The sequence below is a fragment of the Phocoena sinus genome, chromosome 19 (assembly GCF_008692025.1).
Source record: "Phocoena sinus isolate mPhoSin1 chromosome 19, mPhoSin1.pri, whole genome shotgun sequence".
NCBI lineage: Eukaryota > Metazoa > Chordata > Mammalia > Artiodactyla > Phocoenidae > Phocoena > Phocoena sinus.
In genome coordinates, this window is record NC_045781.1 from 41,683,259 (window position 1) to 41,703,585 (window position 20,327).

Here is a 20,327-nt window from a genome sequence, read left to right on the forward strand (position 1 = left end):
GCAACTGCTAACAGCTATAAAAGAGAAAATCGACAGTAACACTTTAACACCTCATTTACAACAATGGACAGATCATCCAAAATGAAAATAAGTAAGGAAACAGAAGCTTTAAATGACACAATAGACCAGATAGATTTCATTGATATTTATAGGACATTCCATCCAAAAACAGTAGATTACACTTTCTTCTCAAGTGCACACGGAACATTCTCCAGGATAGATCACATCTTGGGTCACAAATCAAGCCTCAGTAAATTTAAGAAACTTGAAATCTTATCAAGTGTCTTTTCTGACCACAGTGCTATGAGATTAGAAATGAATTACAGGGAAAAAAACGTAAAAAACACAAACACATGGAGGCTAAACAATACGTTACTAAATAACCAAGAGATCACTGAAGAAATCAAAGAGGAAATCAAAAAATATCTAGAGACAAATGACAATGAAAACACAATGATCCAAAACCTGTGGGATGCAGCAGAAGCAGTTCTAAGAGGGAAGTTTATAGCTATAGCTATACAAGTCTACCTCAAGAAACAAGAAAAATCTCAAACAATCTAACCTTACACCTAAAGCAACTAGAGAAAGAAGAACAAACATAACCCAAAGTTAGCAGAAGGAAACAAATCATAAAGATAAGAGCAGAAATAAATGAAATAGAAACAAAGAAAACAGTAGCAAAGATCAATAAAACTAAAAGCTGGTTCTTTGAGAAGATAAGCAAAATTGATAAACCATTAGCCAGACTCATCAAGAAAAAGGGGGAGAGGACTCAAATCAATAAAATTAGAAATGAAAAAGGAGAAGTTACAACACACCACAGAAATACAAAGCATCCTAAGAGACTACTACAAGCAACTCTATGCCAATAAAATGGACAACCTGGAAGAAATGGACAAATTCTTAGAAAGGTATAATCTCCAATACTGAACCAGGAAGAAATAGAAAATATGAACAGACCAGTCACAAGTAATGAAATTGAAACTGTGATTAAAAATCTTCCAACAAACAAAAGTCCAGGACCAGATGGCTTCACAGGTGAATTCTATCAAACATTTAGAGAAGAGCTAAAACCCATCCTTCTCAAACTCTTCCAAAAAATTGCAGAGGAAGGAACACTCCCAAACTCATTCTATGAGGCCACCATCACCCTAATACCATAACCAGACAAAGATACGACAAAAAAAGAAAATTCAGACCAATATTGCTGATGAATATAGATGTAAAAATCCTCAACAAAATACTAGCAAACAGAATCCAACAGCACATTAAAAGGATCATACACCACGATCAAGTGGTATTTATCCCAGGGATGCAAGGATTCTTCAGTATATGCAAATCAATCAATGTGATACACCATATTAACAAATTGAAGCAGAAAAACCATATGATCATCTCAATAGATGCAGAAAGATCTTTTGACAAAATTCAACACCCATTTATGATAAAAACTCTCCAGAAAGTGGGAATAGAGGGAACCTACCTCAACATAATAAAGGCCATATACACCCACAGCAAACATCATTCTCAATGGTGAAAAACTGAAAGCATTTCCTCTAAGATCAGGAACAAGACAAGGATGTGCACTCTCACCACTATTATTCAACATAGTGTTGCAAGTCCTAGCCTCGGCAATCAGAGAAGAAAAATAAAAGGAACAAATTGGAAAAGAAGAAGTAAAACTGTCACTGTTTGCAGATGACATGATACTATACATAGAGAATCCTAAAGGTGCCACCAGAAAACTACTAGAGCTAATCAATGAATTTGGTAAAGTTGCAGGATACAAAATTAATGCACAGAAATCTCTTGCATTCCTATACACTAATGATGAAAAATTTGAAAGAGAAATTAAGGAAACACTCCCATTTACCATTGCAACACAAAGAATAAAATACCTAGGAATAAACCTACCTAGAGAGACAAACGACCTGTATGCAGAAAACTATAAGACACTGATGAAAGAAATTAAAGATGATACCAACAGATGGAGAGTTATACTGTGTTCTTGGATTGGAAGAATCAATATCGTGAAAATGACTATACTACCCAAAGCAATCTACAGATTCAATGCAATCCCTATCGAATTACCAATGGCATTTTTTACGGAACTAAAACAAAAAATCTTAAAATTTGTATGGAGACACAAAAGACCCCGAATAGCCAAAGCAGTCTTGAGGGGAAAAAACGGAGCTGGAGGAATCAGACTCCCTGACTTCAGACTATACTATAAAGCTACAATAATCAAAACAGTATGGTACTGGCACAAAAACAGAAATATAGATCAATGGAACAAGATAGAAAGCCCAGAGATAAACCCACGCACCTATGGTCAACTAATCTATGACAAAGGAGGCAAGGATATACAATGGAGAGACAGTCTCTTCAATAAGTGGTGTTGGGAAAACAGGACAGCTACATGTAAAAAAATGAAATTAGAACACTCCCTAACACCATACACAAAAATAAACTCAAAATGGATTAGAGACCTGTATGTAAGACTGGACACTATAAAACTCTTAAAGGAAAACATAGGAAGAACACTTTGACATAAATAACAGCAAGATCTTTTTTGATCCACCTCCTAGAGTAATGGAAATAAAACCAAAAATAAACAAATGGGACCTAATGAAACTTCAAATCTTTTGCCCAGCAAAGGAAACCATAAACAAGACAAAAAGACAACCCTCAGAATGGGAGAAAATATTTGCAAAAGAATAAATGGACAAAGGATTAATCTCCAAAATATATAAACAGCTCATGCAGCTCAATGTTAAAAAAATAAACAACCCGATCCAAAAATGGGCAGAAGACCTAAATAGACATTTCTCCAAAGAAGACATACAGATGGCCAAGAGGCACATGGAAAGCTGCTCAACATCACTAATTATTAGAGAAATGCAGATGAAAACTACAATGAGGTATCACCTCACACCAGTTAGAATGGGCATCATCAGAAAATCTACAAACAAATGCTGGAGAGGGTGTGGAGAAAAGGAACTCTCTTGCACTGTTGGTGGGAATGTATATTGATACAGCCACTATGGAGAACAGTATGGAGGTTCCTTAAAAAATGAAAAATAGAGCTACCATATGATCCTGCAATCCCACTGCTGGGCGTATATACCCAGAGAAAACCATAATTCAAAAAGACACATGTACCCCAATGTTCATTGCAGCACTATTTACAATAGCCAGGTCATGGAAGCAACCTAAATGTCCATCGAAGGACAAATGGATAAAGAAAATGTGGTACATATAGACAATGGAAAGACTCCCCCCCCCCCCATTCTTACCATTAGACTGGGTACTTGCAGAGATTTAGTTTTCTGTGATGGATTTATGATTTTTTTTACATTTGTACTATTTTGTAATATCTTGACGTATCTCCATTTAGGTGACACAGTTATTGGGTCTTTTATTTAGGCCATGGGTGTCCAGCAGAGACATGCTGTGAAATCCTATTTCTCCTCCATGTCCTATTCAGGAATTGGGCCCCTAATTGGCCTGCTTTCTGGCTAGGACATGAGGACTGCCAGGAATACACTACCAGTTTCTTGGTACCAGTACTTTTTCCCTCTCACAAACTATTTTTCTCTTTCAGAACAAGTGTTAGCTTGAAGGAGGAAATGTATATATTTGTAAATATATATATTTAGTTCTATAAAATGCTTTCTTTATTTTCTATCCCCTTTTCCATAATAGGTTGGCTGCGAAGATGGATCTGTGAAACTATTTCAGATCACCCCAGACAAAATCCAGTTTGAAAGAAATTTTGATCGTCAGAAAAGTAAGGGTTATTTGTGGTGAGGCAGTGAGTAGTCTTAACAAGAAGTTATATTTCTGTGCCACTGGGGATGGGGTATTTTCCCATGGGTCCAGGTAATATTTTATCTATATGCTAACTTTCTGTGAGTGCAGCGTATGTGCTAGATGCTGTCCTTAGCTCAGGTCCTCTCCACTGTGTAGCATAGCTATGATTCCCTGGTTAAGTAATAATACAGGAAGCTAGCAGTCCAAAATAGGAAAATGAGTGTTTCTGTGTAAATCAATTTGTTAGTTCTCACTTATTTTTGTGAAGTTTTAACAAATGTGCATAAAGTCTCAGAACTCGGATTTTTCTTTAGGAGCTGTGGTTCTCAGTTCTGCTAGTACTTTCAAGTTGAATGGGGGAATTTTATAAATAATTGCCCCTGTTCCACCTGGACTGACTGACACTGACATCCAGAACAGAGCCTGGCAAACTATTTCTGTGAAGACACCAGCTAGTAAATATTGTAGGCTTTGCAGGCCCTATAGTCTCTGCCAACTCTTGTCATTATAGCACCGCAGTTGCCCTAGATAATACTTAACAAATGCTCATAGTTGTGCTCTGGTAAAACTTCATTTACAAAAACAGGTGGTGACCCCAGTTTGGCCTTTGGGCCACAGTTTGCTGACTCCTTTTCTATTATCCACTTTTTTTTTTTTTTAACATCTTTATTGGAGTATAATTGTTTTACAGTGGTGTGTTAGTTTCTGTTTTATAACAAAGTGAATCAGCTATACATATATGTATATCCTCGTATCTCCTCCCTCTTGCGTCTCCCTCCCACCCTCCCTATCCCACCCTGACTCCTTTGCTAGAGAGTAGTGTCTGATGTGTTCTCTGTATCCAATAGTAATGTTTATCCTCTGCTAAGCAGATCCCTGTATTGTTTGTTTTTAATATCTCCAGGGTGTTCTTTTTTTAATTACAAAGGTGATATAATGCTTGGTAAAAATTTCATGCATTTAGCCAAGTGTGAAAGAGAAAATAAGTGTCTCATTTCACTCTGTAGGCAACATTTTGGAACTAATCTGGACTTTTTTGTATATTCAGATAGACAAATACATTCACAGGAGTGCTTGCACTTGGTTTTCAGCTTAGTTTTTCATTTGATGTATCACAGACATCTTTCTGTGTCAGTCATGCCAGTCTGCATGGCATTTCATTTTATGGTGTTCCATAATTTATTTAACCAAACTCCTATTGATGGATATTAATTTTGTTTTTACTACTATAGCCAGTGCTGTAATGAACAGTCTTATATACACTTGGGCATTCCTGTAAATATTTATTTTTTGTTAAATTCCTAGTGCAATTACCATGCCAAATTTGCACGTTTAAATTTTGTTAGGTTACTACCAGATCACCTTCAAAAGGTTGTGCTTATCTACACTCCCATCAACCATTTATCCATTATTAAAAGTAAGTATCAAATATGTCATCGTGGGTCTCAGGGCAAAGTTGTCCCTCACCTGTTATAAAACAGTCCTTCGCAAGAGCGCAGTAGATGAACTTTAAGACTATAGAACGCTAGCCCTGTAGATCTTTGTGGAAGGAGAACTCAGTTACCCTTTGCTGTATATTTATGTGTATGTCACTTTCTCTTTTGTTGTACAACCCCCAAGGTCGAATCCTGAGCCTCAGCTGGCATCCCGCTGGTACCCACATTGCAGCTGGCTCCATAGACTACATTAGTGTGTTTGATGTCAAATCAGGTGACTGTTTTTCTCTGTTCATTTGGGGTGTGGGTCTTGTTTGTCAGAGCCACATTTCTGGGTTTCCAAAAGCTTGTGACCTTATGCTTTCATGAACCTTCTGAGATGTCACCATGAATTTCACTTCTTTCTTGGATTACTACTGCTGCTTTTAGGGGAATCTTGGTTCTTCAGTGGAATACAGTATTTTTCATCATAAGAATTCACACTAAAATTTGCCCTCAACCAGTGAAACATTTACTATGAGCAATCAGTAGAATACCTATTTATATATACCAGTTCTTTGTAAAAGTGGGTGTCTGTATTTGAGGAACGTAAGATCTTGGTAACATAGTTGGTGAGACTTGAGATCAGAAAGATAGAGAACAACGTGCTTCCTCTGTCCTTGGCCTAGAGAATTGGCTGATGGATTCCTTCAGTGAGGAGACTGACTTCAACTTGTTAGGTGGCTGTGTCTGTACTCCCCGCTAAGATGAGAGGAAACACAGGGCAGACATGTCGCCTTTTTCTTTTTCCTTAGTGCTTGAGCAAGTTTTTTATTATCAGTTACATGTGCATATAGTCAAAGAATTCCTTAAGGCTTGTTACAAAAGAGCAGGAGTCCCCCTCTATCCCTTCTCCCACTCCTCAAAGGCAGCCGCCTGCAACTCTTAGCTAATTCTTTTGGTATTTATCTTTATGCTATACATAGTATGCTTAAAATGCTTTATTTGTTTCAGTTTTAGCCCATTATTTATTGACTTCCACTATTTAACCCTCTTTCTCTGCCCTTTGCCACATGTAACAGTATTTCCTCCTGATCCTCCCAGTATGGTTATGTTCTCACTTTGTTCAGATTAGCAGTTGATGTTTTTATTCTTAGACTATATACATACAACTTGCATAGTAAATTTCTTTTCCTTTCCTGTATGCTTTTGGTTAATGCTGAGTGTCTGTCTCTGTCTCTCTTGTGTGTGTGTGAGTGTGTGTGAGATTGAGATATATATATATATATATATATATATATATATATATATATATATATATATATCACTAATTCATCTCCACATTCTTCCAGTTGTATGATTTAGGTTCAGCTACATCTGGGTTTTTTTTCTGTTTTTTTGTTTGTTTGTTAGTTTGTTTTGGGTTTTTTTGCGGGATCTTAGTTCCCCCACCAGGAATTGAACCTGGACCCCTGCAGTGAAAGTGCCAAGTTCTAACCACTGGATCTCCGGGGAATTCCCACATCTGGTTTTCTTTCTATCACTTTTATCTCCTTGAAGGTTTCTCTCCCAGAGCCTTCTGCTCTGCTCCAGCTTAGTGGAGCCAGTTTCTGGGCCTACTGCACAACTCTGAGATCTTGAACTCTGGTTTTTCAACCATTCTGGAGATCCCCTTTGCTTTATTCTCCAGTAGAGTTCCCTGTTGCCAAGTCATTCATTTTCTTAGTTTATCACTTTGTTTGATGGATCCTGAGAAAGGGTTTCTGAGAAAGAATTCTAGGTTGGAAATTATTTTTCCTTAGAATTTTGAAGCTGTGGTTCCACTGTCGTCCAGCTTCTAGTATTGTTATGGACTCTGATGCCTTTCTGAGAGTAGATCCTTTATGTAGGTTTTTGTGGTTGGTTTTTCCTGGGAGCTTTTAAGATCTTCCCTTTATCTTTACTGTTCTGAAATGTAATAATTATGTTTTTTGTTGTGTGGATCTGTTAACATCAATTGTATTGGACAACTTGGTAGGTTCCTTTAATCCAAAAACCCATGTTTTTCATTTCTGAGGAAAATTCTTATAATTATTTTGTAAAGGAATTTCTTTCCATTTTCTCCTTTCTGGAATTTTATTACTGGAATGTTGCCTCTTCTAATTTTCTTTCTTTCTTTTTTTCTTTTTCCCCCTTGTTATTTTTCATCTCTAGCTTCTTACTCTGCTTCCTGGGAGAGTTTGTCATTTTTATCTTTCAGTCCTTTTATTGAGGTTCTCATTTCTGCCATTCATTTCCAGAGTTCTTTTTTTGTTTCCTGAATGTTCTTTTTTACAGCATTCTCTTTTTGTTTCATTATACAGTATACTAACTCTTCTCCAAGACTATTCATGGTAATATTTGTGAAGTGTTCTTCGCCCTGGCTTGTTCACACCTTGTTGTTTATTTTTTTCTGGTCGTATATTGGGCCAGATATTTCATATTGAGGCTTTCCTCCCGTGTCTAGAGGTTCCTCTCATCACCACACGAGTGGTGCTGATCACATCTGAGCTTCATTGAGGAATGGTCTGGCTGGACTGTTAGCTTGGGGATGCTCTCAAGACAGGCTCTTTAGATCTTTTCTCTTGTGCTGGTCATATCTCTCAGAAATGTTTTTTGTTCTACCTGGTGACAACAAGCCCAGCCATCAGCATTCTAAGAAGAAAGCTGGTGTTCTCAATACAGAGTTACAACATTTCACTTAATCTGTGTTCCATGCATCACCTCTGTTTCCAGACTATCTGGAGTCACCAGTTGCTGAGTCTTCTGAGGATTCCGTGGTATAAATCAGGTGGTTTCTTGGCTTTTCCTACTGCGGATTTGGGACTTAGTTTTAGGGTTCTACTAAGTCGGTTACTACTCCGTGTCTGCTCTCCAGTTCCCCAAATTTTGGCACTATTGTCTTCTCTCCCTTTCTCATGGGGATTTGGAAGGGAGCAGAGTGTAATGTGTGTGTGCAGTTGGCTGCTTTTCAGTGAAGCCTCAGATGTCTCGTTTCCATTTCACCTCTCCACCAAAAATTCCTTTTGTCTGCACCCCCCGCCCCCTACCGCTGCCCTCCTTCTTCAGGGAACCATTTTGGTGTTCCAAAACTGAGTTCACCATAACCACTGTTTACTGGCTGTCTGTGGTCTGTGCTCAGGCAGCTGACTTACCAGATGCCTACCACAGGCAGCTTCTGAAGACTGAGGAGAAATAAGTGCCATTCACATGCGGGCTTTGCTTTCTTTTTCAGGGAGCACTATTCATAAGATGCTTGTGGATAGGCAGTATATGGGTGTGTCTAAGCGGAAGTGTATCATATGGGGCGTGGCCTTCCTGTCCGATGGCACCGTCATAAGCGTGGACTCTGCCGGGAAGGTGCAGTTCTGGGACTCAGCTACCGGTACCCTTGTAAAGAATCATCTCATCGCAAATACTGACGTGCAGTCCATTGCCATATCTGATGTGAGTATAGTCCCTGTTTGAGCAGTTCCTGTACAACCTGGGGCATGAGTAGAGAAGGCCGTGTCAGTGGTGTGCCACAGACACTGTTCCCTAATCCTGAATGTTGTAGTGGAGGAAGATTGAGTTTAGGACAATGCATCTGAAAACCCACACAGTTTTCCTGAACACTTATTCTCCAACAGTTAGTTAGAGAATATTCTCTAAACGATTAGTTAGCAGAGAGGTTTTCTTCAGACACTCCCTGTCCCCAGTTAACCCCGTCTGATTGTAGGTGGGGCACAAGTATTCTAGAAGAATCTTGAGAAGTGCTATTTCCTCTCTCTGCCTGACCTGCTTCCTATCTTGGAACATTAGAAGGTAATTTTATAGTGATTTCGACACTACTGATTTTTCTCCTATTTGTATAGGAGTTAAAGCAGGTTTGTATTGAACATGTGTGCCTCTTGCCATCTTGTAACATGAATTCTTAATCAGAAACCTTTGGATATTTTAGCAATGAGGCACAGGAAGTGATTTTGAGGTTTGTTTTTTTTTAATGTTTATTGGAGTATAGTTGATTTACAATGTTGTGTTAGTTTCTGCTGTACGACAAAGTGAATCCGTTATACATACACATATATCCATTCTTTTCCCATGTAAGTCATTACAGAGTATTGAGTAGAGTTCCCTATGCTATACACTAGGTCCTTATTAGTTATCTGTTTTATATATAGTAGTGTGTCTACGTCAATCCCAATCTCCTAATTTATCATCCCCACTCCCGCTTCTCTCCCCACCCCGTAACCATAAATTTGTTTTCTACATCTGCGACTTTGTTTCTGTTTTGTAAATAAGTTCATTTGTACCATTTTTTTAGATTCCACATGTAAGCGATATTATATGATATTTGTCTCTCTGTCTGAGCTTTGAGGTTTGTTGACTAGATCTTTTATCTTTACGTAATTAGTTTGAGTGTTGTTTTCTTACTTAAGTGTGTCTAGTGTAGAGATCACTCCTGCTTTCTTTTCTTGCCTATAAAATGTTCCTATCCCATTCCACAGTTTTTCCATGAGAACAATTTGTTAGTGCTGAAGCCCTATAAAACATGTAGGTGTCACATATAAACTATAATAGAAGTCAAGGTTTAAATGAGTGGGAGGAATTTTCCTTTTAAAATAGAGTTTTGATCCAAAATGGTTGTAATTATTAGACAGTAAGACTTAATTATTAAATTTAGTACTATTTAAAGTGTAATTATTTAAGGATTATGCACCTGTTCAAAGACCAAAGAAGATGTATATTTATTGCTATGGAACAATTTCCAGGATATATTGGTAAGGGGAAAAAGTAGAACAGTATTACAGTGTATAATGTAGTATATAATAGTGTATTAAGGAAAGATAGAGCAGATTTATATATTAGATATTTATATATGAGATATTCTAGGACTTCCTGGGTGGTCCAGTGGTTAAGACTCAGCGCTTCCATTGCAGGGGATGTGGGTTCAGTCGCTGGTCAGGGAACTAAGATCCTGCATGCTGTGTGGCATGGCTAAAAATAAAAGAGAAAAGAAAAGAAACAGATATTCTATGTGTATACAGTTTTGCTAGTATATACATAGAATATCTCTGGAAATATTGAAAATGCAAATAATGACAGTTTCTGGAAGAAAGTTTTTGGGGGGTAGGTGGAAGACAGCTGTAACTTGTACTGTGTACCACTTGATACTGTCTGATCTTCTACCTTGTGCCTATATTACTCTATTGCATTAAGTCTTAGATACAAATGATTGTAACATGTCATAATTTTGTTATCATGGGAAAGAAGAAATACTTTTATTAAACTATGACAGAGTGGTTTTTTAAATGTAAAATTCATATTTTATAAGCACATAATATAAGCTTTTATAATATAAACTGACACAATGCTTTTTTAAACATAAAATTTTATTTATTGAAGAGCTTCTTGAAGCTCTTGAAGAAATTTTCTTGAAGAAATTTTCTGTTATATCACTCTTACGCATATATAAACAGGAAAGTATGTGTGAAATAAAATGATAAGGGTATTCCTAGAACGTCTTCACATTCAGAGTTGGACTCTGAATCACTTGAACTCAGTTATTGGGGTCCATGTTTCTCACACATGCCTCCCAGCCATCCACAGTGTTGGTAGAAGATGCTCCAATATAGTCCCAAGATTTTCTTTTAGGCTTTTGACAACTGTTCTGCAAGTTGTTTTTGTTTTGTTTTGTTTTATTATTATTTGGCTGCATCGGGTCTTAGTTGCTGCCTGTGGGATCTTCATCATGGCCTGCGGGATCTTTCCTTGAGGCGCGTGGGATCTTTCCTTACAGCACACAGGCTCTTCATTGTGGCGTGCAGGCTTCACTATTTGCGGTGCGGGCTTCTCTCTAGTTGTGGCGCGTGGGCTCTGTTGCCCCACGGCATGTGAGATCTTAGTTCCCCAGCCAGGGATCAAACCGCATCCCCTGCATTGGAAGGTGGATTCGTAATCACTGGGCCACGAGGGAAATCCGTATTCTGCAAGTTTTGATGTTCATTCTTTATCTGAAGATGTCACATAACACAGGTTGACAGATATAAATATTTTGATATCAGAGGTGTTAAGATGTGAGAAAATGTGTGCCTGAGAAGCAAGGGATTGTGGTACTGTTTTTTTTTTTTTTTTCAATTGAAACGTGCAATTGTACAAATTCCAGTCCTCAAAAATGCTTATCACAAACTCTGGAGTTGGGCAGAGTTGGGTTTGAATCCCAGTCATACCACTTAATAGTTACGTGTCTTCCTTGGGTAAGGTGCTTCTTTTTAAGTCTCAGTTTCTTCCTCTGTGAGAACAAGGAGGTTAGTAATACATGCTGCGTGGCGTCTGAGGAAAGATTAAATGGGTTGTGCTTGTAAAGTACTAAGCAGAGTGTCTGGCACAGCGAGTGTGCTATTGCCATTTTCATATCTCTTTTGACACCAGTCCTAATTTCAAGGCTTTTCTCCATACTCTCTTGCCAGAACAGATGGTTATATTTAGATTTCTTTTCAGTGGTTTCTCATTGACTAAAGAGTGAATTGTGGCAAACACCCAGTCCTTTGATCTTCTTGGAAGCCTTTCACCTCCATCAGGTAGGCAAGTACTGATTCCTGCAGGGAGTTGTAGGGAACATTTGCCTTCATTTAGGGGTCAGTCCTGAGATTTTGTGTTCTCTGTGAAGCAGTCACTCTTTGATTAAGTTAGTGTGTGTGTGCACATGTGTGTGCGCGTGTGTGTGCGCGCGTGCATGCACTTGCGCACCCCCCCCAGGTCTGTTTTTCCCTTGCTTCATTCCTGTTGCACCCCAAGAGAGCCCTTTTCTTTTGTTTGCTTTTCAGTTCTTTTATGATTCCACCTCAGGGAAAGAGAATGTGGAATGAGAGGCCTCCCTTCCCAGTTCTTCTCTGTAGGTAGTACTTTGAGCAAACAGCCACTTGAACTGTTTAGTGGAGGTGATGGAGAGAGCGAGTGAATTCCTAAGCGGCTCAGTATTTCCACTTTTGCCTTAGGCTAATGGTTTTCAAATAGTACCCTTAGAGGAGGTGAGGGAGAGGCCTGTGCCCGGAGCAAAGGCTTTGGCGGCAGATACACGTCTGTAAACTAACAGACAGGTAAACTTTTGAAGTTCCAGTTTCCTTATCTGTGTAAAGGGCTATTAAATGATGATTGGGGGGGGAAAAGGGTAAAATCATAACTCATCCAAACATGAAATGGAAGTATGTCAGAGATTTTCTGTAACTCATTAACTAATGAGGGAACCAGTAAGTTACAAGCAGTTCTAAGGGAGAAATCAAAGAACACAGTTATGTAAGGCCATCAGGAATGCTGAAATGATTTACAAATTGTTGCAGGACTCAGTGTCCACAGGACAATCATCAGCTGCATTCTACCGAGCACAATTCTTTTGCATCTCTATGCAAGAGAATCTTTTGCATCACTCTCAGTTTTTTTACAATTTATGGAGTTGTAAAGTAGCTCTAGGACAATCAGAGGGCTCACCAGCCAAGGACATCAGTACTTGTTATGCTCATTTCAGTCTTTTATAGTTTCTCCTGATAGGACAGATGATACTTAACCTTGCAGGTTGTTGAAGGATTAGAGATGATATGACATACAACGTTCCTAGCACAGTCAGTGTGTAGTTGATGGCAGCTACATGCTCACATGTGTGCAGACATCTCACTTTTCTTGACTTCTCACCTACTCTTTACACCGTTTGATTGGTTAACTACTGATCCAGGTTTCTGATTTTTCTCAGTACCCTATCAAGCCTCCTGTTTTGTTTTCTTACTCAAAGTTATGTGCATTTTTAAAAATGAGTTAAAATGAAAATGGTTTTGAGATTATAGAGGAATTTTAAAAAGTAGTTGTAGACACAGTAAGACCTTTTAAAACTGACAGAAATCCTCGTGCTCAACATGCTGACAAGAGAGAGCCTTAAACTGGGGACCAGGGAACCTGCATCTTTGTGATATTGATCAGGCCACTTCCCCTCCTCAGCCCACCCTCTCTTCATCTCTAAAAAGAGGACAGTGAATTTTAGGGTTTTCTAAGCTTCAGTCTTTTGACTGCCAGATTTGCGACCCCTCCCTTTTCCCCAATATTGTTGCTATTCTAATGAGGTCGGGTTTGCATTATATGAAAGCACGCTAACAGTTTGAAGTACTTACTGTTAATTTTGTCAGTAGGGGGCGCTTTGTTACCTATGCGCGAACTTGCTGCCCTGATGGAATTGTTAGCTTCTGGAGGAAAAAGACCCCTGCAACCTCCCTTCAATTCTGGGCATAGGTTTTCCCCCTAAGCTGCCCAGACAGAAAACCTCGGTGAATATTTTAAAAACTGGGCCCTGTTTTGCTCAAATGTACCTCCCTAATGATTTACTTTCTCAGCAAGAAGACAGTTTCGTGGTGGGCACAGCCGAGGGGACAGTGTTCCATTTTCAGCTGGTCTCTGTGACTTCCAACAGCAGTGAGAAGCAGTGGGTGCGGACAAAGCCATTTCAGCATCACACTCACGACGTGCGAGCCGTGGCCCACAGCCCCATAGCACTGATATCTGGAGGTGGGTTTCAGTCTTGGCCGGGAGTGCTTCATTACTCTGCCCAGCTGTGGTTATTTTCATGTGGGACTTTTTCTAATTCCGATATTCTTTCTCCTCTCCCTCCCGCTGCAGGCACAGACACCCACTTAGTCATTCGTCCTCTCATGGAGAAGGTGGAGGTAAAGAATTATGATGCTGCTCTCCGAAAAATCACTTTTCCCCATGTAAGTATCATCCTCTAATGCCCACCACGCCCTCATCTCCCGGTCTGCCTGTCCCATAAGACAGCACAGCTCACTCTTCTTTGGCAGATCTGTTGGCCTTCTGTAGTTACCTTCTTCTTCTTTCTTCCTTCTCTTTCTAAGGCAAGCTTCTGGCAAAGAGGTTTACAGGGGCCAAGAGATTTACAGCAGCATTCCTAGTTCAGTTTCTGGGGAAATCATTCCCTTTTCCTAGTAGGTGCGGTTTATGGGGATTTTGTTTGTTTTTAATTTTTTTAAATAAGTTTATTTTATTTATTTTTGGCTGCATTGGGTCTTCGTTGCTGCGCACGGGCTTTCTCTAGTTGTGGCGAGCAGGGGCTACTCTTTGTTGCGGTGCGCGGGCTTCTCATCGTGGTGGCTTCTCTTGTCGCAGAGCATGGGCTCCCGGTGCACGGGCTTCAGTAGTTGTGGCACGCGGGCTCAGTAGTTGTGGCTCATGGGCTCTAGAGCGCAGGCCCAGTAGTTGTGGCACATGGGCTTAGTTGCTCCGCAGCATGTGGGATCCTCCTGGACCAGGGCTCGAACCCGTGTCCCCTGCATTGGCAGGCGGATTCTCAACCACTGTACCACCAGGGAAGCCCAAGGCTGGACTTTTTATTATTCTGGGTGGGAGCAGGAGAATCCAGGCTTCCAGTGTTCCTTTCTAGGTAAATCAGTCATCTTTCCAGGCTAGAAACTCTTCTTCCCACTACGTACTTCTACATTCCATTCAACCAGTAAACCTTACTGAGTCTACCTCCTCGTTCTCTCTTGAATCTAGCCATTTCTCTTTGTCTACACTGCCATTAACCTAGTTTGGGTCAGTGACTTTTCTCCTCTGGATTTCTTTACAGTAGTTTGTTAACAATCTCCTTTTATTTAGATTTGTGTCATTCCGGCCTGTTCTCCATTGATCCGTTCAAAAAGCAACTTTGTTCATCCCTCCATGCTTAAATGCCTTTGTTGGTCGTTGTTGTCCTCAGCGTAAAGACCTAATTCCTTAGCATGGCTTATGAAACCTGTCTTGATCCGGAGAAGACAGCTTCTTCCCTCACCTCTGTTCTCACGCACTTACATTACCCCCACCCCCATCTGCACTCAGTCTGGCAGTTCTGAAAGACTCCTTTTTATTCCCTCTCATTCTCTCTTCCCTTTGAGCTATTTCCCGTGCCATCCCTCTGCTTGGAACGTCCTGCCCTACCTTCTTTGCCTGAGTACTCTTTACCAGTGAGCCTCATCTGGCCTCCTGTCTTTACTGTCATGAGGCCTTTCTACTTTTTTTCATTACATACTGTGCTTAGCCATGTTAAAATTCTTTGCACACTTAATGTAATTGCCTGTTTAATTTTATGTCAACCCTTTAAACTGTAAGCTTGAGAGCAGTAGCTAGGTTTTTATTTACCACTATGTTTTTAGATCCTAGGACAGTGCCTGGCGAATGGTAGTACTTAGGAAATATTTATCAAGTAAATGGATTTTAATGGTAAAAAATGTTCTGAGGTGTTGCTGCTGTATCCAGTACTGAGGCAATAGATGACTCCGGCTTGTTTATGTCTTTTTGATTCTTGGATACAGCGACGTCTCGTTTCCTGTGCAAAAAAGAAGCAGCTTCTCCTCTTCCAGTTTGCTCATCACTTGGAACTTTGGCGACTGGGATCCACAGTTGCAACAGGTAAGATGGGAGAAAGTTTTTTTCCAATAAGAAAACTGGAGATAGAAGCCAGAAATGGCAGTTGAAATTCTGCTTGTGGAAAAATGGAAGTAGGTTTGTCTGTGTCCTTTTGAACTTATGGTTTCCCACCCACTAGATAGAGCAGAGGAGTTCCTCAGAGTGTTAAAATTGTTAGCAGGACACTGAATCATCAGTGAAAAGTTTTCGGTTCAGTATGGTGCACTGCAGGATATAGTGGTGCTGAGGGTAGTGGAATCAAAGTTCTCCCTGGCTAGACTGGGATCAAAACAGGCTGTTGAAAAATGACAAGTTTTAATGTGGGGTCGTGACGGGCCTGCATGAAAAAGAAGGTTGTGCAGATCTTACCAGGGTGACAGCCTCATGGCCTTAAGTATGACATACCTGTTTGGGTCCTGTTGTTTTACAGTAGGTTAGAGGCTTTTGCTTTAGGCTCCAAAATGAACAAATGAAGTTGAAGTCGAGGCCACACAAACTTCACTTTCATCCGCCTGCATGCCAGGCTGTGGGGAGCAGCTTCAGAGAAATAGGGGTGTGCCCTAGGCCGTATGCAGGGTACCCAAGTAGAAGCTAAGAAAGTGCTTGCTGCTTTCCTCTTCGTATACATACCCCCAGAAAACTGTAAGCTTACTACGTCAGACATTTTTTTGATTTCCCAGTGGTAGAGATTTCTTTCTACCCAGGAATGGCTTTTTAGTAGAAAAAATGTATGAATAACCTTTCTTTGGGAAGAAAAATGTCAGGGATATTTCTTGTTCCAGGAAAGAATGGGGATACCCTTCCACTCTCTAAAAATGCAGATCACTTACTTCACCTCAAGACAAAGGTAAAGAAATTTAACTGTGTGTTCAGACTCTGAAATCCAGAACATTTTTCTCATTCTGAATTTTGAGGGTTTCTTAGTTGACATCATAAACTGTTTCAAATCTAAAATTATTTGAATGAAGTACTATGTCAAAAGAGCTGGGTTTCCTATGCTTGTAAGTCAGGCATTCCGAATTTATTGGATGAATGAATACAAGAAATTCGTTTTTCTTCTTTTGGTATTATTATGAAAATAACATGCATAGTTTTTAAAAATTCAAATAATGCAAAAGAGGATGCAATGAAAAATGAACCTCTTTCTTACCCCCACCCCCCCAGAGGTGATCACTGCCAGTGGTTTCTTTTTTTTTTTTTTTTTTTTTTTTTTTTCTTTTTTTTGCAGTACGCGGGCCTCTCACTGTCGTGGCCTCTCCCGTTGCAGAGCACAGGCTCCGGACGTGCAGGCCCAGCGGCCATGGCTCGCGGGCCCAGCCGCTCCGCGGCTATGTGGGATCCTCCCTGACCGGGTCATGAACCTGGGTCCCCTGCATCGGCAGGCGGACTCTCAACCACTGCGCCACCAGGGAAGCCCGCCAGTGGTTTCTTATATATTCTTCCAGAAAAAATTTTCACCCGTGTGTGCATGTGTATACATCCTTTCTTTCTCCAATAATGGGACTATACTATACAAACAGCTTTGTCTTCCTTTTTAAAAATCTTTATTTTAATTGCACAAATAATTTGTGAATACAGTCTCACTATGAAGAATTCAAGCAATATTGATAATTTATACCCTTGCCCAGCTCTTTAATACTAGTCCCCTCTCCTGCAATAATTACTGTTAATTGATTAGCTGTATACCTTTCTAGATCTTTTTCTGTGTGTGAGAATATGTATGTGTGTATACATACATACTTACATACACTCAGATGTTTTTTGAGTTTTTTGAATTACATAAATGTTACACTAAACTTTTGCGGTGTTACGCAAATTTTTTCACTTAATATTTCTTACAGGTCTTTAAAGCAGGTTGTCATTGACCAAAACAGAAAATCAGTCCCCAAGTCACTGAGCCTCCAAAGCTTCACTGCGTTAAATGCCTCCCTGCTCAGGTTTCTAAAGTTAGGGTTTATTATGAAGCTACCCATGAAATATGCGAAGGGCTGAGATACAGTATTCAGAGACCTCTGTTCTGGGTTTTGGAAATCAAAGCCACACCACTTAGATGTTCTACCTTTGAAATAATCATAGTGACACATAGCATATGAGTGTCAGGATTATGTGTCGGTATTTGTGGATACATTCAGAGTGGCAGTAGCTTGAGGATTCATGCTATAGTGAACCTTGTATGAAGTTTTACTTGACTATTTATCCTGCTTCCTAATGTTACCAGGGTCCTGAGAACATTATCTGCAGCTGTATCTCCCCATGTGGAAGTTGGATAGCCTATTCTACAGCTTCTCGGTTTTTTCTCTATCGTTTGAATTATGAACATGACAACATAAACCTCCAAAGGGTAAGTGATAACCCCAAGTCTGGTTGAATAAGAAGAAACCTTATAAGTGGGTGATTTTTGTGTGAAGTGGAAACGTCCTGGATATGAATCCTTGTTCCATAAAAAGCTATTTTGAGAAACCTGTTATAAAACAGTCTCTTATTGCCATTTAAAATTATGTTTTTGGAGGATAGGGAAATGCCAGAAAGTGGCAGTAAAGGTTGGGCTTTTGAGGAGATGACAAGGGGGCTGGATAGGTTACAGTAGGCACGTCTGTGTTCCAGGCCCTTGGTTGCTTGGCTTCTTTGGAGACAGGAAGCATTCATATGATTTAAGCCTAACTGTGATTATTTTTGATGGGCTCTGGGTCTAACTTCTCTCTGTCTGTCTGATTTTTTTGTTACTGGTTCCCCCAAGGTTTCCAAAATGCCAGCGTTCCTTCGCTCTGCCCTTCAGATTTTGTTTTCTGAGGATTCAACGAAGCTCTTTGTGGCATCAAATCAAGGGTCTGTGCATGTCATTCGGCTGCTGGAGGGAAGCTTCAAGCACCTGCATACTTTTCAGCCTCAGTCAGGTGAAAAGTTGGTAATTGGCCATGGAAGAGAGTTATCAGTCTCGATGTTCCTTTTTTTTCCATTTAAACCTCAATTGTTGGGGGTGCACTAATGATCTTCTCTGCCCTGCAAAAATTACACATTCACTCACATGTTTGCGATTTAAAGTAGAAGGAGATACCTGGCAAGTGAAAATGCTCGATGAAATCTGAAGTCTTGCTCACACCTACTCTTTTCTCACTGGGTTTTTGATTCCTTATTTGGGGCCAGAGAAGTTTCATCACCCTTCTTGGAGTTTTGTTAGCAGAGCAAGAAGAAAGTTAAAATCATCTGTAATCCTGACACCCAGAAATAACTACCATTATTATTTTATATATTTACAGTAGGTGCTGGTTATGTAGGTATTTTATGGAAATGTTAATCTTTTTGGTTGTTTGTTTTTATAATGATGAGCTTATACATACAGTTTCATTACCTGTCCTAATGCTTATGACCACTTTTCCATATGTTTTGAGAACATGAGTATGCATGAATGAGTGACTGTGTATAGATAACAACTGGTGAGTTAACTACTAAGGACTTAGTACCCGATACTTCCCACGGGCCTTTTTCCTTCTCCCTTTTTCTGGCTTGTAGTGACTTCACTGTTAGACTTCATCAGCCTGGAAAATCAACTTTTTAAAATCAACTTAAACTCTCACTGTTCATAAGCTGCCCCAGAAGCAAACAGGAAAAGAAACATACAAATTAGGAGTCACATGAAGTAAACTGAGAGTATTTATTGAGTACCTGTATATGGTTTTATTATAAAACTTAGATTCTTTACCTTGCATTTAGCACTCCTTTAAAATTGGCTCTGCATTATGTATATAACTTTATTTCTTCCTCCTATCTCATCTCACTTCCCCTTCTAGTCAGGCTGGTTTCTTCGTAGCCCTCAAACCTGTGTATTCCTGTCCTTGTCACTTAGGTCACACTGTTCTCCATCCTTTTCTACCCACCTCGCTCATCCTTTAGCATCTGGTTTATGTCTAGTTATAAAGCTTTTTCATTGTTTGGGGTTGTTACATGCAGCACTTAACTTTGGCATATAGCATCACTGTCTGATTTTTATCCCACATGGGTCTTCATGATGCCAGATTGGTTTAAAATTCTTTAATGACAAAGATGGCTCATACGTGCCCATGCTCCCTTAGTGCTAAATATACAGCTAGTAAATAAAGGTATGCCTCGGGACTTCCCTGGTGGTGCAGTGGTTAAGAATCCGCCTGCCAATGCAGAGGACACAGGTTCGATCCCTTGTCCAGGAAGATCCCACGTGTCGCGGAGCAACTAAGCCAGTGTGCTACAACTACTGAGCTTGCACTCTAGAGCCTGCAAGCCATAACTACTGAAGCCCGCTCACCTAGAGCCCGTGCTCCGCAACAAGAGAAGCCACCGCAGTGAGAAGCCCACGTACCGCAAGGAAGAGTAGCCCCTGCTCGCCACAACTAGAGAAAGCCCGTGCACAGCAACGAAGACCCAACACAGACCAAAAAAAAAAAAGATAAGCCTCAAGCCTATTTGCTGTTTGTAACTTTGTTTAAAAAACACCTGATAGGAAAGGAGTTTGAAACAATTAAGGTATAGATTTTGGTGGTAGCTCTTACCCTGATTCTCTGTTCTCATGGTAGTTCTGAGCAAGTGCTGCTTTCTGGTTTATCTCTCTGGCTCCTCTTTCCATGAAGGATGGCTAATTTAAAATAGTAGACAGAGTAGCATCTAGAACTTATCTGCAAAACTATCTAG

The 20,327-nt window shown here is 39.9% G+C and overlaps 1 protein-coding gene across 2 annotated transcripts in view; it reads left to right on the top strand.

Annotated features, from left to right (window-relative positions):
- The window catches only part of UTP4 (UTP4 small subunit processome component), a 32,878-nt gene that overhangs the window by 6,036 nt on the left and 6,515 nt on the right, over positions 1 to 20,327 (top strand). For both annotated transcript variants that reach the window (XM_032611856.1, XM_032611857.1), the window contains exons 4-12: positions 3,706 to 3,790; positions 5,434 to 5,523; positions 8,482 to 8,693; positions 13,604 to 13,775; positions 13,887 to 13,978; positions 15,572 to 15,668; positions 16,448 to 16,512; positions 17,884 to 18,006; positions 18,403 to 18,559. In XM_032611856.1, coding sequence (XP_032467747.1) covers positions 3,706 to 3,790; positions 5,434 to 5,523; positions 8,482 to 8,693; positions 13,604 to 13,775; positions 13,887 to 13,978; positions 15,572 to 15,668; positions 16,448 to 16,512; positions 17,884 to 18,006; positions 18,403 to 18,559 — 1,093 coding nt within the window. The remainder of the gene's footprint in view (positions 1 to 3,705; positions 3,791 to 5,433; positions 5,524 to 8,481; positions 8,694 to 13,603; positions 13,776 to 13,886; positions 13,979 to 15,571; positions 15,669 to 16,447; positions 16,513 to 17,883; positions 18,007 to 18,402; positions 18,560 to 20,327) is intronic.